Below are 27061 nucleotides of genomic sequence, written 5' to 3' on the forward strand. Positions count from 1 at the left end.
GGACTTTTCTTGCAAAGTGAACCTTCTTGCATTGTAGATGTAGTTTTACCTCATGGGTTTATTTTGATTGGAAACTCAAATTAAGTGTCTTGTGGACTCATTGGCCATTGCTCTGTGGATTAATATTGGTCTGCTTGTGACTGGACTTAATTGGGACAGTTCTGAGTTTTTGGTGTAGAGTGTTGCGAGGGAATATTAATAAACCCACTAAATCACAGCAATGTGTGTGTATGAGAGAATGGGACAGCACAGTAACTTGGGGATCTCAATTTTATTCTTATTGCAACCCCATGAAATAGAATGAGCTGAAAGTGACTGTACTAAAGGCATATTGAGTTTCTTTAGTTTTATATCTGTGCAACAAAGTTAAAACCAGCTTCCTACTCCATCAGTTTTTGCCATGGGCCAAAAATTAAATAAGAGTACACACTGTAGATCTGCCCTATATCTGAAACAACACAAAGAAGTTCAGATTTCACTCAAAGATCAATTTCAAGAAAACATTATATTTCCCTGAATCTCTTCTGAACATTTCTTACTTATTCAATTTAAGAGCATGGCAAATCTCAAAAAAGTTAGTAATCAGATCACAAATATTTTCATTTTTTATCATCAAAAAAGGGAGCTTTGTTTCTTTTTTGCCTGCCAGTGAGTTCTGTAATCATAAGGATATCTTTGAATGCATTCCACATGTTACATCTGTGAAATATTCATATAACGAAGTGGTTGATTAATTAAAATGTGCAGAAACCAGCTTGTGCAAATTTAGATGCTGTGGGCCAAAAAGCTTTTGGACACAAGATTTCATCACTGGTGGCAGAGCAAAAAGAAAAAAGGAACTAAAACCAAAAGAAAAAAAATGCAGCTGTATCCACCCATTAGATAATCTCATGTCCTATTGAAAATGCAATTTGGTGACTTGTACAAAAGTACAGCCAAGAAAAAATATCAAAGTGGAATATTAGCATTGCCAAGACAAGGCCAGGATAAATGTGTGCATCCAATTTATGAAATTTATGAAATTAAATTACTAAAGCAACTGCCAATGGCGAGAATGTAAAGAGAAGAGAAAAGTGGGGTAATTTATAGCACTGTTATCCAATCAAGTGAAACATAACTCTTCTTTTACATTGTCTTCTCTACAACCCAATCCACATCTCAAATCTGAAAATTGTGATTAAATTTGTTTAATACATGGTTCGTTCCTTAGTAACGGACTTTTTCTGTATTTGCTTTTGTGAAGGTATATAAGCCTGACATTTCATTTTTCATTGTCCCTGCAGTCATGCTTTTATTTTCTACTATGCATGGTGTAAAATGGCTATTTTCTTGAGCAATTAGCACAGGTTTTACTGCTCTTGCTGTGAAAATAGCCCAGATGACCAGGAGCAAGCGTTGGAGAAAAAACCTTTTCCATTACTAAGTCCTGAGGGAAACTGTTGATTGAAAAATCTACCGGTAAATTGTTGCAGCCTAACAAAGCCATAATAGCAGCTTGCAGAATCATTATAATCAACGTTGGGATTGTATAACAGAAACCTGTGTTCTTTTCTACTGCTACATAATTTTGTCAAAATCTTTTCTGTTTTTTGTATTCATAAACGTGAAAATTCTAATACTTGTCTTAAGATATGGTAGAAACTATATTTTGCTTATTGATTAGCATCAAATGCAAGTTCTTACAAAATGTGCTTATATCTTCTGTCCATACTGTTCCAGTGTAGAAAAGATCATATAAGAAAATGTTGAAAAGTACACACACCTGAAAATTCAATGGTAAGGCATAGCATGAAAAATAGCTTCAATTATATTGTTCTCATGTATCAATCAAACTCACATTATACTCACTGAAAGCACAGAATTGCTCTGTCAACCTCTCCACTCAACTTGCCATTGTTCTTGTGTGGTTGAGTGTAAACTTCTGTGCAGCACCTGAATGGAGCTATACTCTCTTCAGTTTGTTATTATTTGTGAACATTGACATTCACAATTTTTTTATCCAACTTCTTCCATTGGCAGAGGTTTTTTGTACACTGAGAACAAGATCTCAGCCATATGTAAATGTGCTAGGAAGAGGCACATTACTTGCTTATTCTTCATGTTTAGATTTTTGAAAAGAAAATGTGGTGAGTGCACAATGGTAAGTACAATTGTCTCATGTGTATAATTAAGTCATCACACTGCTGGCCCAATAAGATGATAGATAGATGATAGATAGATGATAGATAGATGATAGATAGATGATAGATAGATAGATAGATAGATAGATAGATAGATAGATAGATAGATAGATAGATAGATAGATAGATAGATAGATAGATATGAATTATAGGCTGCAGCCTTCTTCGATCTCTAGAGCTGAAGAGAGCATATCCAACATAGTGATGGAAATAATGCCCCACCAGCAACATGATTATTGAAAGGAAATTGTGTGAAATGTTGGTGTAGCAACAATTGGTTTTTGGAGAAGCGGTAGCTATGCTTGACAGTAAGGGACTTATGATCCCACTGAAGAACTCTAACTGATGCTCTTTGCCACAAATATATGTTTGGATTGTGACTTGAATTGGCATTGATAGAACAGAAGATTAGAACATTGTTTACCATTCTCTTTGGATCTAATGATTTAGTCATTAGTAGTCTTTTAGTTGGAGATACACTTGGTGAGTTAAAAAAAATTAGTCCTTGCTGTCCTTTTCTTTCATCATGCCTTCCATTATTAAGTTCTTTAATGTCCTCCAGTTCATGTTTGCCAATGTTTAATCTACTCCATTTTCCCATTCTCCAGAATAGATCCTCTTCTCCTATGTGCCTGGTCACTCTGGACTCCCTACCCTCATTGTTGCAAGAAAGGGGGTACTAGTAGCATGTTCAGCAACACAGCAGCAGGTCATATATTTTCCATCCCTGTCTATCATGTCTGGAAAGGGAGAGAGAATGAGCATGTGAACAAGCATGTACATCAGTGGTGGGATACAATTTTTTAGTACCGGTTCTATGGGCATGGCTTGGTGGATGCGGTGTGGCTTGGTGGGCATGGCTTGATGGGTGTGGCTTGGTGGGTACAGTAGGGGAAGGTTATTGCAAAATCCCCATTCTGTCCCCACCCCACTAACATGCTTTCTATCTCCATTCTCCTGTTCAGGGCAAAAAAAGAAGATCATCTGGGAGGCTGGAAGGCAGCAGGGGCAGGGCCAGCCTATTTGCCAGTTCTCTGAACTACTCAAAATTTCTGCTGCCGGTTCTCCAGAACCTGTCAGAATTGGCTAAATACCACCTACATCAGTGGTGGGATTCAACCAGTTCACACCACTTCGGGAGAACCAGTTGTTAACTTTCTGAACAGCTTGGTGAACTGGTTATTGGAAGAAATTATTAGGGCAGAGAACCAGTTGTTAAATTACTTGAATCCCACCACTGACCTACATGCAAGTAATCCAGTTCACATTGTGCATTTGGACTTTGGAAAAGCTTTTGACAATGACCCTCGTCAAACACTGTGAGTTAAGAAGATGAGCCCTCTTCTGGATACACTGGAAATGAAGCAGGAAGAAATATCTAGTAGCAGATATTACTACTAGAAGAACATTCATGACATTACTGTTATTATTGCCCCATTTCTTTTATATATAATAGTTATAATGGAGTCCATTAGTGTAACATATAGAAAAATATAAAGCAAAGGACATAGCATGTAAACATTAAAACATCTCATTCTGTTTATTCTTCTGCCTCTGGAAGTAGGAAGTAGTAAAAATAGATAATGTGATTTTTCAAAAATTACTACTTAATGGAACACTTTCATTTAATTCAGAATGTCTCTTCAGGATATAGCTCTAATTTTTAGCTCCGATTCTGTGGATAATTCATACTGAATACATAGTTTTAGCATTTCATTTTGCAGAAATCCATCTATAGCATTTATCTAATCTTTGTTCCACAGCTTACTCACAATTAAAGGAGATGTTTAAAACACCCAGTAATTATTTTACTAATCAATAAAGTTTTTAATCAAGGATATAAATAGATATATCATATACTCTTTTGCTAATAGAATTAGAAAAGCTAGGTTATTATATTTGTTTCTTATTTTAACATACTTTTTCTTTAGAGAACAGTTGTAAAAACTTTAAAAAATAAGATACATCCTCAAATAAAGATCAGTTCCAGATAACTACCCATATATAGTTGTGCTTGGCAACACTGACTAATGGGGTTGCCTTAGCTTTTTCCTAAGATGTTTTTTGAACACCCCAATTTTTATGAAATTGCTTAATCTTTTGGAAAAGAAGCTCATACTTCATTTTAATTATCCCTTACAAACGGACTAATGGAATTAAACTTTTAGCCTCTTTGATCCTTCAGTGATATCCATATTTGCAATCCAAAGTACAAATATGAGACTCAACTCAAATATTTATTATAGTCATAGATCAGGATAAGGAGGGAGGGTCCAGCCATTAAAAAGGAATAGTGATTACTTACCTGTGATAAAATTCTGAGCCTGGAAAGACAGATATAGAACAAGAGAACCATACTGATATTCCACTGTATTGCTCAGGTTATAAGGTACCATTCATTTTCTAAACAATCAGTATTATTAGCAATAGCAATAGCAATAGCAGTAGACTTATATACCGCTTCATAGGCCTTTCAGGCCTCTCTAAGTGGTTTACAGAGAGTCAGCATATTGCCCCCAACAATCTGGGTCCTCATTTTACCCACCTCGGAAGGATGGAAGGCTGAGTCAACCCTGAGCCGGTGAGATTTGAACCGCTGACCTGCTGATCTAGCAGTAGCCTGCAGTGCTGCATTTAACCACTGCGCCACCTATTTCAAAACTGATACTAATATATAACTTTTATACTGATAGTATATAAGGTATATAGTATATAAGACTTGGATATAGTATGTAGTATGTAGTTTAAAGTATATATACTATATATACCAGTGTAGGCGAATCTTTTCGACACCAAGTGCCAAAACGGGAGGCTGCACGGGGAAGCACTGCAAAACTAGAAGACCAGCTGATCGACATGCATGCATGGGAGCACCGGAAACTGGAACACTAGTTCCCTGATGTGCATGTACATGCCAGGAAGCTGAGCTTCCAATTTATGGCATGCACATGTGCGTGTCAGCTGATCTTCTGGTTTCAGGCACACATGTGCACGTGTGCACCAGAAACCAGAAGCTCAGCTTCCCAGCATGTACATCCGCATCAGGGAACTGGTTTTCCAGTTTCCACCGTTCTCATGTGTGCATGGAGATCAGTGCACTGGAATGCGGAAGAGCAACAGCAAACAGCTGGCATGCCCAGAGAGATGGTTCTGTGTGCACACATGCCATAGCTTCGCCATCATAGATATATACTATATGGGATAGCATATAAGGCTTGGAACTGCAGTATTTTTGAACCAAAGGAATCAATTCAGTGGCTAGGACCAGCTTCTGATTTCTTTGCAGAATTATTTCATCAGTAACTATTCCTTCTGGCTGAAGACTGAAAGATTCTTTCATAACAACCATAGAGTGTTATTTGTAAAGAAGTATGAGATCTGAGAAAGTTTGGGTAATGTTAAATTATTATGTAACCCCTCAAAGAGATATGCCCTTAGAATATCATTATTTGTAAGACGGTATCTTTTGAAGGCAAACTTGCAGAGAAAAAGGGAATGAGGAGGAATTATAACTTAAACCTACTAAGAATCAAAATAAATCAGGGCACATGTTCAGGGAACATTCATTCTCCTGTTATCATAAAGCTTTGATGATATGGATCTATCACAGGGCATGGAGGTAAGTATATGTTGCAGAGTCCATGAGATAGTAAGGTTGGGAAGGGGTTGTGACTTTACCTTAATTTCTTATGTTATTTGTTGTTATGCTGTTTGCTTTGGTAAATAACCACTGTTGAGAGGGGAGAGGAGAGGAGAGGAGAGGAGAGGAGAGGAGAGGAGAGGAGAGGAGAGGAGAGGAGAGGAGAGAAGAGAAGAGAAGAGAAGAGAAGAGAAGAGAAGAGAAGAGAAGAGAAGAGAAGAGAAGAGAAGAGAAGAGAAGAGAAGAGAAGAGAAGAGAAGAGAAGAGAAAAGCTTTTCCTGGGACCAGAACTAAATCATACATTTACAGTTGGGTATCTCTTCTTTAAGTTGTCAAAGTTTGAGAAAAGATATGTTACTTGAAGCTATATCTTTGAGAATGTTGCACTTGGGAAGCTTTTACTCATGTCCTGGTAGGATTTGTTTCCACTGTAATGCATTGCAATACAAAGCTGAATTTAATATGTTTGCTGTAGGAATCATTCTTTCTAAAGGAATGACAGAACTTGATGCTATCAGCTTTAGGGAATGGCCATCCAAATAATTATTTAGCTCAGAAAACATGATTCTAAGCTTTCTATTCTTCTTGATCTCCAGAACTCTAAGACTGTTTTTTGAATTGAATTTTATTGTAAAATATTCATTAGCTACTAAAGCCACTGGGTTTTGGTGGTTTATACATTAGTTAAAATAAAAAATAAGACACTGTTTCTGTTGGTCATCCATTTGCCAATATACTTTAAAGTGGAAAATGTATCTCTCTGGTTTCCTCTCTACTGCCATACATATATTTTTCCCAGTCCCAATTATGTATAGCATGTGCTGCTTTCTGTGAAGTAATAGAATTGATTTCCAAACCAATGCAGTATATAAAGAAAACAATTTTTTCTCTTCTTTACTGTAATATTGCCTATATCTTTAATATTGTGATTTATTTTCAGATGGGGCATGAAGATATGGAAGACACATTTCAGCTCATTTATGTCTAACTGCATATTAGCATCACAATTACATTAGAATTGTAATTTTATTCACTTTACAGTTGAATTTTACTGCTTTATCTCGAAGTGTATAATATCTTCATTTTCATATATTCCAAGAGGCAAGCTAGCACAGATGGGAGAATTCCAGGAGCACATTTAATCATCTCTGTGCTTCTCCCAGTTAACATTAGATTACAATAATGAAAGGCAGATTGAGCGTTATGCATAAACAAACAACTTCATCTTGCATTATCCCTTATTTTGACATCTAGACTAGCAAGGAGACTTTCTAATTGCACATATGCATTGCAAACATGCTTTGGGAAATATATATTTTCAACAAAAACAGCAGAAAGGAAAAACAGTAGATAGAAAACACTGCATCTATTATTTACTCCAGTTTTATCCTGCCTGTAAAGTAGGTATGAGAGAAAACTGGACCCCAAATTGCCAAATGAGCCTTGTGGTCAAATGAGGACTCAAATTTCTCCAGTCCTTGGCTTTATATATATTTATTCTCCAAGAGCTTGTCTCCAAATACCACTCCTTACTAAAGCAACAAAGAAGCACTTCAAGTGTCCTTAAAGACATACACACATAATTCCCATACACACTATCTGGAAATGTGTAGAATAGTATAGTATGAATAGTATACAGAGGTAGCATCAGGGGTGGTATTCACTTACCTTCACTACTGGTTCACAAATGTGAGCATGCACATGTGCAGGACCTTCTACGTATGTGTAGAGTATCAAAAACAGGACATGATCATGTTTGGGTGGGTGGGTGGAGCCTCCTGCTGCTACCGGTTTGCCCAAACCAGATAGAACTAGCTGAATACCACCACTGGTGATATTCAGCTGGTTTGGACCACTTTTCCCCAACTGGTAGCGGAAATCGTGGGTGGACCTGCCCACCTGCCCCGGCTCTATCCCATCCTATATCTTGCACACTCACATTTGTGAACCGGGAGGGGAAAGTAAGTGAATACCACTCCTGATAGTATAATATGGATTGCTTGTGAATTGATGTAACCTATTTAGAACTTTTTGGCTGTCCACATTTAGCCAAGCAGTGTTGACCTCTGTACATTATTATTCTATACATTATTCTTCTGTGTTTAGTCAAGTTCTCTTCAAGAATCATGAATTCCTAATGGTATCATTATGAGAAATATTTGAAAATGACTATTTTCTGTCTACAATTCATAGAATATGCAGCATAATTACTTATCTCTGGTAGGTGACAGAGAATGAAGGAGTGGATTTAATTATTTCCTAATCTAAACCTAGACCCACAACTTGTATATTTTAAAGCAACCAGTGATTGAAAGGATAGGAGGCAGGTACTTTATCAAGATCCATTACAGCAATTACAGAAAGAGTAGGAACTTAATGTCTTCACCTCAGAAAAATGCCATTAAGCTTGAGGATGCTACAGTATATGGTAGGCAGGATTAAACTGACAATTTAATTTTATTAAACTTGTATGCTGCCCGACTTTCAATGATTCTGACCAGCATACAAATGCATGCCAGATCAATAGTAATGCTGAGAGGGTAGTTTATACTAAAGAGCTATTGGGTTTTGAATGGAATCAAAACCGTGGATGAGGTTATACCATTGACTGCTGGAAGAATGTACACACCTTGGTACACTTCAACAACTAGTTGCAAGTACTACAAGACTATATATGATTTGTTACAGTTGTGCATAAAATTATATATGTGAAACTCATTACACAACTGATCATTAACCATCATTACATAACAAAGCAGTGGGACAAAATTTGCATTCAATCCACTTATTTGCATCCATCTTTCAGGATTATATTGATCCTTATCATTCTAGCCAACTCTGTTAGGTTATATATTGGTAAAAATAAAATCATGTCCAGGACAAGCTTGACTCCCTGTAATTTCATGGACAGAATCATGCAGTTTTATTAGCAAAAGAACAGAAGAGGTTGGTCACTGCCTTTTTTTCAGAATGTTTTACAAATGTCCTTCCTACCCTACAGTCCTAATAGTCTCCCATCTAAATACTAAGTATGCTCGATCCAGCTAAGCTGAACCCTGACAAGATCAGCTGAAGGCATATAATTCCGGCATAACTTTATAAATATGAAGTTGTGACTGTCGCACAAGAGCAAATTATAAAACACTCTTATTGTGCATCAGAATTAATTTATCTATAGGATATGCTTGCATACAACATAAACTTACATATAACCTGTCTTGATTATTGCTTTTAGATATCACTTAACTTCTTCAATATCACTAAAACCATCATTTTAAATATATTACATGCAGAGTTGGGAGGTAAAATTAATTGCCTATAACAATTTTGTAGAATCCATGTAGTTTATCAGAATTAATCTATATATTACTAAAACTCCTTTGTTTGTCACCTTTAATTGGGTGAAATGATACATCACAGGGGAACATTTTTTTAATCAAAGTATCTCAAATAGCCAGAGTTAAACAATGCATCCAAGATTCATAATTCATTATTTCTGTGTAATTGAAACTTGAAGGATCTTCACACCAGATGCATTCACAAAACATAGCCACCGCAAGATTGTCACAATTAGTCATGATCACATGACCATGATTTCCAATGACATTTTCCAGAGCCCCATAGGTTGCATGGTACTAGGAAAGATGGGAGAGGTATATCCCTGTCCTCTTTCCTGCCTCCCTCTTGCCTCTGCGTTCAAACAGCTGGTAGCAAGTTCTGATTGGCAAGAAGTGATTGGCTGCTTGGGAACTGAGGCCAAAATCCGAAATCTCTTACTGGCAGTGGGCAGGTAGAGAAGCAACAGGGAATGACTCAGGTGCATATTTGCAAGGTAGGGATGTCTTGGATGTGCTTTTGTTAAGTAGACACTCTTTCTCCATGCAGGACACAGCTGGATGGGGAGCAGGGGTGTAGTTTTCTTCAAGGCCAGCAACTCCCTTGGTTCTTGGTTCCCCTTGCAAAATGGCAGGCAGTTCCACGGATCAACTGAGTAGGAGGAGAAAGAGGAGCTTCACTGGGGCTCTGATAAGTGTCATGAGGAGAGGGAGGAATAGCACCAGCCTATATTACAGAAAAATCCAATTTTTTGCCCACTAGTTCTGTGGGCATGGCTTGGTGAGAGGGTGTCATGTGATTGGGTAGGCGTGGGCAACTTTTTTTCACTTTTTAAAGCATTTTTTTCCTGCCGGTTCAAGCAAATAGGCAGATAAAGCAGAAAAATAGGTTCCCATGATTGCGCAGCTCACAGCTGAACCGCGCAAACCTTGGAAGCTTTTTTTTTACTACCAGTTTGCAAAACCAGGGATAATTGTCCCTACCGGTTCAGTCGAACTGGGCTGAACCGGGAGGATTTCACCCCTGCTATATTATATGTGGAAAGAAGGATGACTCTAGGTTTTCTAGTTGCTTATAATGTCTTGAAAAGTCATTTTGGCTGAAGGAACAGCAGAAAATCTAATAGTAGAAATCTAATGCTTCTAGAAAATCCAATTAGATAAGTCTTCAGTAAAAAACTGCACAGTTTAGCCAGTAGAATAGAATCAATCAAACTTTGAAGTGTTATATTGTTATTTTTAAAAATTATATTTAAGGAATATAATCGGGCGGGGGGGCACAAGTGGTAAGAAAAGAAAAAAGACCCACCCACTTGTGGACAGATATCCTGTATATTATTAAAAAATTTCTTTTACAATGACATTTTTTCTCTTGGGAAAGTACATCACTGGAAAAATACAGAATGCAGTTTTCTTGATTTCTTAAGTTCTATAAAAAAAATTACAATAGAAAACAATCCTATTGTGTGTATTCAGTATATTTAATCTTTTAAACTCATTGTATTTACTGTTAAGCTATCTGTAAGTAAGTCACATATATGGATTTTTTTCAGACAGCTGCTGAGAATGAATGAGAGAATTGCATATCTTCCCATTCTCTGTTAGCCAAATGTCAAATGAACTGATTTTAATACAAAAGGAAAACTGTACTTTGTCACTCTAAAAATGCAAATTGTAATTTTGAAAGTTCTTAGTACTGGAACTGTATAAAGCATGATATCTCAAATTATAAACCAATTTAAGAAAATCAAGTAAGGAATAAGATCAAAATCTATAAATAATATGTGGAATCATATTGACACTGGCATCATCAGAGAGAGAAGACAAGAACTTCACATTCATAATGTCATCACATACCATAATATCATTGCAAAAAGGATCAAATTAATAACTTTACAATACTGTTTGCATGATAATGTCACAATAGGCTAACATTACCATGGATTCTTATATAGCACCTATTCATATTTAGCAAGACTGAGACTAATAAATGTACTGTTTTCGTTTCATTTATTTTAAATAATGTTAAATCCGGATCCAATTTAAAGCAAATTATATAATTCCTAGAACAGCCAATATAATACGATTAAATAACAAGATTATGAAAGATTTCAAGACAGAGGCATATTGTTTAATTCCTGAGGCAGAATCTTACTAAATGGGTTAAAAACTAAGAAGTGGGAGAAGAGCAGAACTATTATTTGATAACACATGATAGACAAGAAGTTCACTATCTTATGAGATTGTGATGAGAAAAATGGGAAATCCTACATAATTCAGATTTCTCCTTCATGTAGCTGACGCTGCAGTGCATTGAACAGGATGTATGGTGTGTGTGTGTGTGTGTGTGTGTGTGTGTGTGTGAGAGAGAGAGAGAGAGAGAGAGAGAGAGAGAGAGAGAGAGAGAGAGAGAGAGAGAGAGAGAGATGAAATATGCATTGCAGCATTGTAATGTTATATTCACCATTATATACTTTCGTGAGACACTATGATGTACATGTGAAAAGGTGGAGGATGTGATGCCATAAGACATTTATCAACAACCTAGTGTCATGTGGGTAGGAATGGTTACCTATAATAGGTCATAAGAGTCAGTAGACACCATCCAAAGAATAATCTTCATATAGGGAAAAAGTACTTATTACAATACAATACTGTTTTATTACATCATGGAGATGTTAGTACTGATTAAGAGCCAAGTCACATTTTAAATGGAACAAGCAGTCAGAAGGCCAAACCATTGAATCATAGGGATCAAAGAGATAGCAACTCTACCTAGATTTGGAAAGTAGATATGAGAGCATAATGGATGTACTGCTTCAATCTATGGTTATCATTCTTCACTTCTATATTTACAAACTCGATCCATAAAAATACCTTGGAAAAAATATTCTAATTAGTTTGCCATTCTGTCCTGCTTAGCTAAAGCAACAATAAGCAAGCATGAATCCTTGATCACTAAATATATTAAAATTAAACTGTTTACACTTAACCTTAGAAAAATACCCATGATAATTGTACAAAATGTAGCTCATTTTATTTATACATATGCATTTGAATGAATAACAATTCTTCTGAAACTGGTAGAAAACTATGAACCACATTAAAAGGGATAATTATTCAATTTCAAATAATCATTGTTTATTTTAAAACAATGAAGTACTTTCATTATGCAAAGTGTCCCTATTTACTTATTTATCACAGTAAGCATAAGGTGAATATCAGCAGTTTACACTACAAATTGCTAAACATATCACCAATACAAAATAAAGTTCAAATGAGAAACAGAAAATATCTGCAATATCTACACAAAATTTAGCAATCCAAAATTTCAGGAGAAAATATAATCCCAGGTACATTCAAGCTTCAGTTAATATAGATGATTATGAAATTATGTATATTTATTTGAGTGTTAATTAATAAACCTCCCTCCTTTGAGAATGTTTTGGGTGAACAATTGCAGAAAGGTTTATCATTACTGCATAATGATATTTACAGAAAATATAGACCTAGCATTTATTCAGCTTCATTACCCACAAGCATATTTTTAAAAAGGTAATGTTTAGATCTCTAGTTAGTCAAATTACCTTACCAAATTATAATTTTGGGGATGTGAAAAGTTATCCTGGAATACATTTCACCTAACCGTAACTATTATCAAGAAGCGTATCTGGAACACATCAGAGGAACATTGAATTAGGACCCAAGCACATTATTCAAAGGGATACATGGCTTTTGTTCATTTGTGCCTTTTTAAACTGGAGACTCCAAATTGATATATCAAAGGGAAGGATTTTAATCTAGTTTTGATATGGTAGTTTCTTTACTGTGCTATCAGTCCTCCTGGGTAAGTCAAACAGGAAATATTACTACTTTATTGTAATGCTACATTAACAGAATCTTGCAAATCTGAAGGCCGCAAACACTTTTGACTGCTTGATCCATTAGCGTGGGTCCTTTGTAAGTTTGCTTTTATGACCATTAAGCCATTGGGCTGCCCTTCCTCTCTTTTCTGATTGTTTCCTAGGCAGCATCTCTTCCTTCCTTTTCTCATGTTCCATTTCATCTACAAACCACAACCTTTCCAAATGCAATATAAAATAGTACAAACCCTTCAAAATTTGACATGGGAATCATAGCGCTATCACCTCTTAACTAAAATTATGGTGACTTGCATTCCATGTGGTTCTGTTTATCTCAGTTTCAATACGGAGCATAGACTCAAAAAATAATTCCTACCAAAATCAATGCTTGATTTCATTCAGAAACTAGATTTTTTGCACATGATGGAAAGGCAAATTGGAGCATTTTTTTAAAAAAAATCTGGTTTTCTTTCATTGTTTAAAAGATTTAACAAAAGCTGAAAAAAATTGACAGAGTTTTTTGTTCATCTAGTACATAATCAACATATGAAATTTAAGCCCAACCCAATACAACATGAGCAACAAGAAGATAACACATTCCAATGGTACAGGATATGACGGTCATGGGGAACCCCAACCTAAAAGTTAAAAAAAGAAAGAAAAAAAGGTGAGTCAGTGTTTTCTTGTTAACATTCTCATTGAAATTTAACTATAATTAACAAGTACACTAACAAAGCAATGCCAAGTTAGCGTTGTAATTGATTAATGTGTTACAATTTTATAGACATAATTTACAAATGTATGTGCCTCTATAATACATCAGACAAAGGAAATTTTCATTATAAAATCCTGCTGAAAATACTAGATTAGAAACTAGTTTCAACCATGTATTAAAATGAGACTTAATCATAATAATTTTTGATGAATTATGCCAATACATTGAGTAACAGTTATTTCAATTTTATTTAAATATCTGGAGTTTCATTCCCCAAGTGCATAAAGGAAGGATATAGTTTGCAGACTGAAGGTGAAAGAAAAAAAATACTTTGCAGGCTATTTTCAGCCATTAACTGGAAATCAGAGAGTATAAATGAAGTCAGTTATACCAAGATATGTCTAAAATACTTACCTCCTCTAGAATAGAGTACATTACAACCTATTCTGAGTCTTCTGTATTATTTACTACCAACATGCTAGTGGTATCTGAATATATTTCTACAGTGTTGGCTATAACAATTGAGAGTCTAGGATTTGCCAACAAAGGACCAAATCAGAATAATCATGGCATACTCTCACAAACCCCACATTGTTGACCTAATGTTTCTCAGTAACTTTTCTACCATATGGCACATTTTGTATGATGTTCCTTTGCAGCAGTGATGGGTTGCAGATAATACGCCCCGGAACGGGCATACTGGTGCCTGCCAGGAGCATTGGTACTGTCCCGGTACAGTGTTCTGGAGGGCCCGCCCACCCACCCATCCTCCTTACCTGTATTTGAGCTCTTCAGTGCTTCCACACACATGCATGGCTGCATTCTCCTTACCTGTATTTGAGCTCTTCAGTGCTTATGCACATGTGCACAGTGTGTATGGCTAAGGTGACCAGACGTCCCGATTTCAGCGTGACAATCACGCTTTATAACAATTTTTCCCGTTTCCCGCCGCGTTTTAAAAAAGTCCCGGTTTTCTGGCTTCATGTTGAAAGCCCAGTGGATTTGCTTAAGAAATCCTACCCGGGGCAAGACAAAAGACACCCTGTCTAACCTCTCTCTATGTGTCTCAGTACTTTCATTGAAGATATTAAAACGTTAAAGCAACAAAACGGACCTCCCCCCCGCGCCGTTTTTACTCACTTTTATAAGAAAAAAATGATCTAGTACCATAGAGCTGCAGGAAATGGCTAGAGAGGTTACTTCCTGGATTTTCCGGAGGGGAGGGGCACATAGGTTGGAGGACTGCTACGAAAAATGGTGGCATTTTTCCCTGACTAATTTCACCATTTCAATTTGCTCAGTTCTTTGTATTAACATCTACATCATTCTGGGTTTACTTGGAGTGCAAGCCTGCTGGTAAGTGGGTTTTTTTCTTTTATTTTTTAATGTATTTTAAAATAATATTTTATTTATTGTGCATAGGATTTATTAAAATAGTTTTATTCTGTGTGGATTTAAGTTAAGAACTCCCTGTTATTAAGCTTTTCTCAATTAATCTCTGAGTAGATAGAAATGACTCTCAGGAGTGACAACAATCCACTAAAATAATAATATAAAACAGTAATTACAAAAACAGGAGCAACTGTTATGAAAATTATTATTAAAAAATAAAGAATAAAAATGGAGTTATTAAGTATATTAATTGCAGCAACCACAATACAATACCTCGGTCCTTCTTTTCATTAAACTAGACATACCCAATTCCAAGGAATTAAAAGACGCTTGCTCCTGGGGAGGAAAGCTGTGGCAAATCTAGACAGCATCCTAAAAAGCAAGGTGACCAGATTTTCAGTAAAGAGGGACACCTTTGACTGGGGGTGGGGGCTTGATTAAAAATTTTATACGGAGCAACAAAATCATAAATACGAATCTGTTGCCAAACATCAAAATTTTGATCGTGTGATCATGAGGATGCTGCAATGGTCGCTAAGTGTGAAAATGGTCACTAAGTGTGAAAAATGGTCATCAGTCACTTTTTTCAATGCCATTGTAACTTTGGTCACTAAGCCCATTATATCACCTTTCTTGCCACAGTTCTTAAGTGAATAACTGCAGCTGGTATTTTGTATTTTGGATAGAATCTTTTTTTAAATTGTCTTAGACTATTTTTAAAAAGATTCTATCCAAAATACAAAATACCAGCTGCAGTTATTCACTTAAGAACTGTGGCAAGAAAGGTGGTATAGTGACCAAAGTTACAATGGCATTGAAAAAAGTGACTGATTACCATTTTTCACACTTAGCGACCATTTTCACACTTAGCGACCATTGCAGCATCCTCATGGTCAGGTGATCAAAATTTTGATGTTTGGCAACAGTTACAATTTATATTTGTAAATTGTAGTTATGTTGAAATAAAAAAAATACTATTTTTGCGTTGTATGAAAATTTTTGTTGCTCCGTATAAAATTTTTAATCAAACACCCCCCCCCCCCGGTCAAAGGTGTCCCTCTTTACCAATCTGAAAATCTGGTCACCTTATGTATGGCGCTTGCGCAATGCTCCAAGCAGCTGGAGCATTGCGAAGGTGTCGCGGAGATAAGGACGCATATGCGTGCTGCGTGGGTTCATGTAGTGGACACTGGGCCTCGTTGCACCAGATCGATTGCAACATGATCCGGAACCCACCACTGCTTTGCATTATAAACTATGATAATAAAAGCAAGTGTCTGCTCTAAATTTAGAAAACTCAGTAGTTCAGAAGTTAAATAACACATCAGAAGAGAGTTCTCCCCCTAAATGATCAGGAGAGTACACCACAACAACTGTTTATGTGTCCCATTTTCCTTAAAAGTACTGCAGTTTTATCATGGCAGCCAACCAGCAGGGAATTTTGGAATATTTGCAGCTTCTGATTTTTGGTGGCCTTTTGCTCACAGGCCACCAAACTCTCATCATGCCAAATCTTTAACCTTCAAATTGTTTGTTTCAACTCCTGTCATGGCCTTCCTTCTGGCTACAAGCGGTTAATTAGTCTCTTCATTCATCACATATTCTAACCCCCAGACATATCCTGTACCTGATCTCAGATAGAAATGTTTAAACCACTGCCTAATTATAGACAAGACTCTTTTAACTCCTGCATGTTAAGCATATTGTCTCTGCTCTCAATTTGCTATGTAGAAAACTACATTGAAAACCTTGCCAGAATTTTTTTAAAAAAAGATGAATGACGCCACTTACATTTATCCGCCTATTTTTTTAATAAGAAAAATAAAAGAAAGCTTAGGAGATTAGTTTCCTTATTAAAACTTATCTGTATATTCTACTACTTTAAACAAAGCAATTATCCAAGTAACTTTTAAACCCTCTTTGGACAGTTATTCCAATACTCCAGAGCTGGAAGCATGGACCAGATGAGTATATATTACATTTCTACTAATTTAATTGAAATACAGAAGCTCAAACATTTTAAAATTAAAAAACTAATTTATTTTTTAAAAGCCAGAAAAAAGTTCAAATACTTTCGTATAGGAAAACAGCACTTTTCAAAATGTATTTGCAGTTAGGAAATGCACCTAGTAGAAAAATGTCCCAGTTACATATATTATAATTGGAGGCATTAGCAATGTGTTATTCATGTATCTAGAGGTAAGCTTGGGATCAAGGGTCTGGGATCTCCTCTAGAATTCTTAAATTGGCCTTTCATCTGATTTTACTCAAAACATATTTATCATCACTTTCTTCAGCCCTGCAATAAAGTAGTAGATAAATAATAAATAAGTGGCCTTTTGTTTATACCATGGGCTGGAATCTCAGCATCATTGCTTTAGTCTTTGTCTATAAACAGAGATAGGACCCAAAGGTATTAAAGTTATTGTGGATCATGAGGCAGAATATCCCACAAGTTCTTTTCCCTTCCTCCTTTTGCAGTAAAGATTCAGTAATATTATAAAATAAGCAACCATTTTATATGCATACATAACACCTCAAATCTGTTGTCTGAGGCAGACATCCTTTTTACCTAATGATAGTATACTGTATATTTGCATGCAATGATCAGATGAGACATTAGTCAGTGTTGCATTCTTTCTACAGACTGGATATTTTTACATCTAGCTGTTTTCCAAAGCATTGACATCAACTCCCAGAATTTGTGATCATGTGCCTGCTAGTTGGAAAAGTTGGGTGTTGAAATTGACACATCTGGAAATTTCCCAGGTTGAGAAACACGAATGTAGTCCATTACTGCCAGATTTATAGCAGCCTCCTATAGATACAAACAGGGAAACGTTTCCTGATACTTAACTGAAAAAAAAGCAGGGAGGATTGAAACTGAGCCTATATTGTGCTCTGATCCCTTCATCATGCTGTATGTGTGTAAGCCTAAAAGTGACAAGCTTCTGCAACTTGTATTTTTGAGTTAAGTATCATCTTACATACATAACTCTTCACAATTCAGTTGGCCTCCTAAAAAGAGTCTGAAATAGCATGAATTCTTCAATTACTTTTAATTATCTCATAGGTCACCTGAATGATAAGGGGAGAAAAGACAATACAATCTCAGTCTATTGCTATTGCATCTGCTGTTTATACCGTCTGTCCTCATGTTCCTCTGGCTTCATGGATTTTTCTAATGATTTATAAGCAGTTGACAAAAGGGCTTTTTCAATCTAATGAACTTTAAACTGTCTCCACCAACAAGTAGATTTTTTACTCATCTGTCTGAGTCAACTGAAAACAATAATATCATGAAATTTTGTTTGACCATAGTTAGGTTAGGTTGGTTATAGGAAGTGAAGGACTCTGCATGTATTTGAGTCTACATCTCAAAGAGAATGCCAATTCATGCTCACCTTTTCTCATCCATTGCAGAACCTCAGTTAACCCTTTGTCCTAATAATAATTGGGGCAGGTGTGGAATTTAAATATAAATTCACATTTAACTGATAGATGGAAATGGTAACAAAAAGAAGCAAATAAATCACTTTACACAGAGGACATGCATTGGATCATGAGAACTGTCTTCTTGAATTCCCTAAAGAACACATTCATTTACACCATTACATCTGTTTGTTTGCATCAACATATGTTCACTTCACAGAAAGGTATGGCAATGTGTCAACAATCATATTGAATAAATTATTCCAAAATTAAATCTCCCAAACTCATTTCCTCATCATAGTTTTGTGCATTCATAAGTCCATGGACTTTAGCAAAATAATAAAGGTAGTCTCTTTTAGATGGCATTGAATGAAAATCTCAATGACTCAAATAGCTGTTTACAAGCAGTATTCAATCATTGTATTTATTATTATTTGCTTGTACAAATTGTTTTTATATGTGTTTTAGTCTTGTATATTGAGAGCTGTCTAGAATTTCTGGCACAAATGCAGGTAAGAAAGTAAAACATTCAAGTGTATGAGCCTGCAGTCACCCATGGGCCATGGCTCTCTAACAATTTGTCAATCTACAACCTTTAAACATTAAGTGGACTCTGAGTTCAGGAATGACAACCTGGGTTCTTATAATTTTTTTCATAGGAAATCGGACCTCCTACTAAATTAGCAAGAAAAAGGAGAAAGGCAGAGATTTTAAAAGAACTCTAGGAAGGAAGGAAGAAGAGCATTTCAGGGTTTCATGTAGATGAATTGTCCAACACACAATTGGCTCTTGTGGTTTTCTTGTTCCCAGGAGATCCTGGGTGAAGCAGGGAGAGACCCATGAAAGAATAAATGAACTGCCATGGGACAAACCTATCCTTCACAGAAAGTTTCTATGAAGGGTTGAAGACAAAGAAGTCAGCAAGAGTGAACTAGAATGCTAACTAGCATAACTATCAGTGAACTGGGAAAAATAGTTGCAGCTATTGGGCAAAATAGCCCCGCTGTCACCCCATTTTCCGCATGCATTCATACGTTCACTCAGAACTTAATCACAAACAGCCAAGCTATTGTTGCTACTGCTGGATAATTGAACCAGGCCCTGGTATTTTCAAGGCTATGCTATTGTGCAGAAACAGCCTCAGCCTACTCAGGCTCTCTACTGACAAAAGCAAATGCTAGGTCAGAGTGGGGAGATGTACTGTATGAAGAAGGTACATGATAAGCAAGTCACAGACAGGGAAGTAGAGGCAATATCTGGAGATTGGCAGCTGTTAAAAACGAGCAATAGGACCATCATTAAACTGCCAGGATCACAGCGAGTCACTTATCCTGGTGGAAGGCCTGCTTGGAGCTTTGCCAAGAGATTGGTAGCAATTAGAAAATCAACCACACTGAAGTAGCTCCTCATCCCAACAACTATAAGAACCTTTGGAAGGAGGCAATGGTTGTATGCTATTTTACAGTTGTATGTTACAATTATTATTAAAGACATATTTATACGTGTCATCACCTTGCAAATCCCAGAAGTATGGCGACAAATAGACACAAAGTATATGATGCAATGAAGCATTGTGCACAGATTTGCTGTACTATGTGGTACGTCCTATGAAAGCAAAGAACTCTCACATCCCATACTCATATTTGAATGGGACGTATGGATAAAACACAAGGATAACATTAGTCCCATTTAGTCAAAACTGGAGACTACACACACAACATGGTGCACTTCACCAAGATGTTTTACTTTAGTATTAGAGAAGTAATTTGTTTTATAATGTCTAGGCAGCTGCTCCTAACTCAGGCTACAATAACAGAATGCTGCCTAGAATCAAAGCTAAAGGATTGTGCTGCTTTGTTTGCTGACACAAGTAGTCTGTCATAGGCGTGTCTTAAATCAAAATCCTAAACACCCACAAATCCCAGTGGCATTTCCCCTTCAAAATCATGAAACCTGCCCTTCCCATTGTGAAAGCACACAATTATTACATCTTCTTTTTAACACATGCATAAGAACATACACACTTCCTTTGTCTCAAATCCTTTTCCCTCCTCTCTGTTCTCCCACTAACTGCTGATCTATTTCACTTGATTAGTTTCTTCTGCCCATCCCCTTGGCTTTGTAAATCCTCGGGAATGAAGGAGAATATACATGTCCCAGGATAAAGTTGCAGGATCCAATCTGGGTCAGTCACTGGGTCTCCCACATCTGTCCCTCAATTTCCCCTTCATTGACTTTGTTTCTCAGTGGTTTTTGAAGGCTTCCTCCTGCTGACTTTTCTGCTCCCCTACCCAAATCATCCAGCCTGCAATTAAACAGCTTCCCAGGTTTGGATTTCTTTGTTTTCAGATTTAACTAGAGGGCTCAGCTGGAAAGCAGAAAAGACCCCGAGAAAACAGAGCAAGGAGTGGTAGCTGTAAGTATTCATTATGTCAATTGTTTTTACATTATGAAGAGGGATATGTAACAAATTGCATTTTAGTTCCAGTTTAAAAGGTATTAATTCCCCAACATCACCCATTTTTATTAATTATATAACCTTTTAATAAAGCACCAAACATAAACATTGCCGAAATTTTCATCTAAAGCATAGATACAAACATATTTTCAAACCATCATCTTCTTCCATGTTAGAAGATCCTGCATTCCCTCTAATTCTGTGTGATACCATATAACACTAAAGCGTCTGGGAAATCCTTCTGATGCAACATGAAAATAGCTATGAATTTTCTATATTTGCATAAAGATGCCTGTGCCCTTCCTTTTTTAGTTACCATACTAGTTAGTGAGGAATTGAAATTACAGGATGAAACCTATAATCCTGTTTTGTTCTGAATGCTAAAATTACAAGAGTCACTTCTTATTTTTCTTCCCCTTGAACCTCTGCCCACTTTCTTCATGCAACTGCTCTCAATTAAAAATTTCTTAGACTAGTAGGAAATGATGGGAATAGTTCTCAAGGCAGACAAATTAAAAGCTTGGTTAATTTATTTCTGTATGAAATCTGGACCCTTCCCCCAACAAAATGTTCACTAAACATTTTCCTTGAACTTCTAGAGAAAGCACAATAAGCATCTCCCCTGGCAGCCATTGACCTTGGGGCAGGATAGCTTCATGGGTATCTTTTCTGCTGATGAAAAAGCCTTTTTTGTCTAGTGCCAGAACTTGGCATTTCAAGGTGACAATGTTTGAAAGGCCTTTTTTTCATTAGATATTTCTGTTATTTGAGCGATCTGGCAAGCTCATTTCACCCTGTATCTCCATGCTTTTCTGCTGCTCCAAGGCCATGATTTACACAGACATTTCCTATACCACAAAACACTTGATTTTTTCACACAGAATGGCACATTCAGGACACCTTTGGCTTAGCAACTTGTGCAGTCGCCACACGAAGGAATGGATTCTACTAAGGGTCTATGGGCAGGGAAAGCACAAAGCCTAACTCCAATCCATTAAAACTGCCATGGGTTCCTAGTTTCTAACATGGCAAATCAGAAAAGAAGACAATTAGGAACAATGTCTTGTTACTTTGTGTAAAATACTGTGAGGACAGATGAGGCGCAGGCAGCTGAGGTAACGAGGAACAGCATTTATTAATAAGAACTAGGTAAGAAGACAACTATATACAATTCAGCACCATGCCCTGCTTGACAGCTATTTATACAGGAGCTGTCAAGCAGGGCAACCAATAGCAAACAGCAGAAAAACCCACTTCCAGCCAGGCGCACCTTAGCCAATAGGCGCAAGCCTTTGGTTGCTGGGCTGTCAGTCGTATGTTGAGGACTTGCAACCGGTTGTAAGTCAAGGACCCATGACTGGTCGCAAGTTGAGGACACAACACTTTGTAATAATGTATTCTTCATAGGGCTGCCTATGAAACATGTTCAAAAGTTATCAAAGTGTACATGACCAAAAAAACACTCCTTAAGGAGATTTTAGAGACCTTAGAATCATAAAAAGAACATTTTTGAATTTTGACAATTTAAGTTGCCAAATTTGTTGTATAAAACAAAACCTAACCAGAGCAATAGAAAATGATTGTGTTGTTGGTTTGAGCTTTGAGCTTGGCGATTTGGTTGCAAACGTTTGTCCCTATTAAAGGAGATTGTGATTGTTTTGGATTGTGCTTGTCTGGGGGAGCCCTGGCCTTTAAATACCTTTCTGAGTCCTGATCTGATTTCGGGTTGTGTGATTGGCTGGCTGTAGTTGCTGAGCCATAGTCCTTAGTTATAAGTACGGTTCGTGTGATATAAATTAGTGCTTGGTGTTGTTGTTTTGATGTCTTCTGATGATGTCGTGGTCTGGTTTTGGGTTGATTTGATTGGCTACGTGTCATGTGGTCCAATTTCTTGTGATCTGTCAAGTTATAACTTTGTTTGTAGCATATCTGTTTGTTGATCTTTAAATGCTGCCTTCGGGATCATGGTTGATGTTGTTCTTTTGTTCTAAGTGGTTAGTAGATTGGGTTAATGTCAATGTGTCTGTTTATTGATTTTTTGGTAGAAAACCAGGCTTCCAGGAATTCACTTTCTCTCCTTGACTTTGCCTGGGTTGCAACTGTGGTCCCGGTTAGATCCTGAAATCAGATCAGGACTCAGAAATATATTTAAAGGGCAGTGTCTGTCAATAAACAGACAAGCACAAGCCAAAGTACACTGAAGATGTCTCCTCGAATGGGGACAAAATGTTTGCAATGAAATCACCAAGCTCAGAGTTCAAACCAACGCCATAACTACCAATCTAAGCTACTAATATTCAGACATAAAAAATGATGCTAGATGCACTTCTATTTCAGTCTTCCTACTGTAGGAAACATTGTAAGAATCAAACTGTAATGAAAAGTTAAATATATTCTATTTAAGGTGCATGTTTTTTTAAAAAAAAGGTGCTCCTTGTATAGTGACCACATTTGGGACTGACAACTGTGTTATGAAGCAAAGTGGTCACTAGATGGAAAATTAGATGACCATGACTGTGCTTTTCTTTTACCCACTCCTCCATCCGTTGAAATACTAACCCTTAGCCAGCTTGCAGCTACTAACTGTAACTGATAAGACTGATCACCTACTATACCTCTTGTTTTTGTTTTTCTCCTAATTATTTTACTTCAGTTTGCCTTTTTCTCCACTTCCCCACTCTTTGAAATGCTCTCCAATCACTGGGATAATTAGCAAGAAGCAAATTAATATTTACATTCATTGGAAAGCAGACATGCTCAGAGATGAGACCCATGAGCATACTACATTAATAGTCTTGTGAATTTCCCACTGCATGTCTGCTTACTCTCTTGTAATTCCTTCCTCTCCAGTCCCTCCACGCATTAAGGAAGGGAGAAAAAAGTAGATGAGGCATAAGAGATGGCCTAAATTGCTTGGGTTCTGTATTTTCCCCTCCTCGCAGAGTGGACAGATTGCTTAAACAACTGAGAACAGTAAAAATTATACCAGAATGTTTCCATAGCACTCTCAAAGCTGCTGACACCTCCATATTCCTTTCAATGTGTTCCCTATTGTTGCCTGCTTATTCTGTTGTATTTCCTTCCTCTACAATTTCTTCACTTTGCAAGAAATAAAAAAAAGCAAAACAACAGGTTAGACGCCAGGTAACATATATTGACTATAATGGTGTGCATGTGCCTATGAATTAATGTTTGCATTTACATTCATCAGGAAGGAAGGAATTACAAAAGAGTAAGCAGGCACACTATGGAGAATGCACATTTAAAAGAATATGCTAATATTCCTTAAGAGGCCAAAAAAAGACTTCAAGATGAAATTAGGGTTAGCCAACACTCCAAGCTGGCTGCAGGGTTCTAATAGTGAACTTGCAACAGAGAGAGGGAGGGAGGGAGGGAGAGAGAGACAGAGAGACAGAGAGACAGAGAGAAATGAATGCTATGAAGGTCATAAATGTTGCTCTTGGTTGCAAAGTTACTTACAACCAAGAGACACATTTATAACACAGTTGTAACTGCAAATGGTCATTATCAGTCACTGAACAAAGGTGTCTATATTTTGCTTTATTAAGATGATGTTTTTTTAATTCTGCAGTATTTTATACTATCAGTTTATGTACATCTATAGACATTGCAGACAAAATTGTTCATTCACTAATTCTTAGGACCCTGCTTTGCAATTCAAGAATATTAAACAATCATACAGGGCTCTCAAAGTTAAAATGGGTTTACAATAATTGTTTATAAGCTATTCAAAAGTTAGACAAAGGATAAATATATAATACCTTAACATATATGAAATTCAAACATAGCATAAGGCAAGCAAGCTGAAGTCTGATGAATTTCACTTTGAGACATAACTTTAAAAGCAAATCAAAACATTGATTACAATATTGGAAACCACAGCTGTTGAATCAAATGATCTCGCTATGAAATTAACATTTGCAGAGCCCATCCAAAGTGAATATATCCAGCAGATATCTGTGAAGTTAAAAATTAAGGCACAGAAAACTGTGATTCCAACACATTTACAGAACACAAATTGGATAGTATAACAAATAATCTGATGGAAGTACATTGTAGATTCTCTGAATTAATTTTACAACGTGTTAGCTGGAAATTACACTAGTTGGGAAAAAGTCCTAGAACCCACTGTCTGAATACTATAAAAGATGAGACCAGAATGACTATGGCAGATTTGAAGAAGACAGTGAGAGACAGAGGGGTATGGAGAGTGTTGATCCATAGAGTGGCTGAGGGTCAGACATAACTGAATGATTGACAAGGACAAAATTATGACTAGAGCCATTCTCACTAAATACTGTAATTTCCAAAAGGTCTATCTTATTCCTAGTATATTTGCCTTAATGCAAATGTCTCTCCTTTGTATCAGCCCTGAAATCTTGCCTTGATCTCTTTGGAGAGTCACTTCCTGAACAAACCAATAAACAAAATGGATGATGGAAACAGATGTTCCACATTTTATTCCTCAGTCAAATTATTGGATTTTTTTAAAAAAAGATTCTCTTTGTTCTTATGAAATTAAATATTGCTGGAGGAAGAAAATATGAAAAAGAATATCAAGACATAATTCATTCACTGCATATCAACATGACGTTCCTAGTTTTGATTTTCCAACACACATACACATGGTTTTATCTCTATGGCTTCAAGGATCCTTCAAAGAACTTTTGTACAATAATTAACTCTCACATTTTGTAAGCAGCATCTAGAATCCTGTTTTTAAAAGGTTGCCAATCTACAACCCTTGGGTTGTATGTGCCACCCCAGCATGTCAACACCCAGCCTATCTAAAGACAAATCTTCTCACTATTTTTAAAAACTTGTTATTTTAGGACTGGAGTATTCAGTGGGAAAGCCAGATGCCTTAAACAAGTTGTTAAAATATTTCAAAGGTGCTTTTTTCAAAAAGCAACTGAACTTGTTTTTCCTTAAAGACATTTTGCTTCTCATCCAAGAAGCTTCTTCAGTTGAATAACCATGACCTGGATGACTGAACTCCACAATGGATTTTACTAAAGACTCCAATTCCCAAGCTCTTTGTAGTAAGGTACAGTCTAACAGAAATAGCAACACAATTTAAGTTAACTATTTCTACATGTGCACATTGTAAGTCTAAGCTATAATTATGATGGAATCATACTTTTGAATAAAAGAACGATATTGAGATTAAATAGGTTTCTGTATAGAGTATGTATATGTCTCTGCATAACATACACATTCCTGTGCACACATACAGACCACCTACCTAGATAAATTTTTAATTTGTACATACTTAATTTGTGTATCATCAAAATTTAATATTATTATCATATTAAAGTCTATTGTATGATTTTTATAGAAAAATACATGTGTATTATGTTCAGTCTTTACCCACAAAGTTATAATCATTATATCTGACATTATATTGCTTCCAGGCACTTATTCCAGCATAAACATTTTAATTGACTTTTTAATGAGTCTTGATTTAACCAAGTTTTCTAGGAATAACAGTTTCTGCAGTATTCCTGCCTATCAGGCAGATGGTCCAGTTGCTTTTTTTTAAGTATCATCATCATCTTACTGTAAATTATATTTAAACATTTTAACAGATATTCTTTTTGTCAACATTTAATTATTGCCATCTTAATTTTACATTAGTATCTGAAATGATCTGCTTAGACTGATGGCCTTTTGTCACATGCATCTAACCATGATACGAATGTGTACTGACTACCTTTGCATTCTGTCACATTCCTCTGATAGCGCCTTCATCCCCACCTCAGCTATGACCAGAAATTTAAACTACCCATTCTGATTTCACTTTCCATTGAGGATGATCTGCCACACTTCCTATTCCATATTGGTGATGGCACAATCCTGCATATAATCCTATACAAAGATCTGCATGGAATGGGATAAGCCAGTCATGCTTTGATCAGATTAGGCCACTTCTCTTGTTTTCCAAGAAGTCCTTGACACCTCACAAAAGACACCTTATCTATGGGGTGCTTCACTGTGCCACCACACCCCACTTATCAGTTGTCTC

At 36.5% G+C, this 27061-nt stretch overlaps 1 protein-coding gene across 1 annotated transcript in view; it reads right to left on the reverse strand.

The window, feature by feature from the left end:
• Nucleotides 1–11558: 11558 nt before the first annotated feature.
• Nucleotides 11559–27061, reverse strand: part of OCA2 (OCA2 melanosomal transmembrane protein) — a 210584-nt gene continuing 195081 nt past the window's right edge. The window contains exon 23 of the mRNA XM_087726964.1: nucleotides 11559–13656. Coding sequence (XP_087583090.1) covers nucleotides 13572–13656 — 85 coding nt within the window. The 3' untranslated portion in view covers nucleotides 11559–13571. The remainder of the gene's footprint in view (nucleotides 13657–27061) is intronic.

Source organism: Thamnophis sirtalis, unplaced genomic scaffold, assembly GCF_051295495.1.
Source record: "Thamnophis sirtalis isolate CommonGarterSnake01/CBP01778 unplaced genomic scaffold, rThaSir2_p1.2 scaffold_12, whole genome shotgun sequence".
Classification (NCBI taxonomy): Eukaryota; Metazoa; Chordata; class Lepidosauria; order Squamata; family Natricidae; genus Thamnophis; species Thamnophis sirtalis.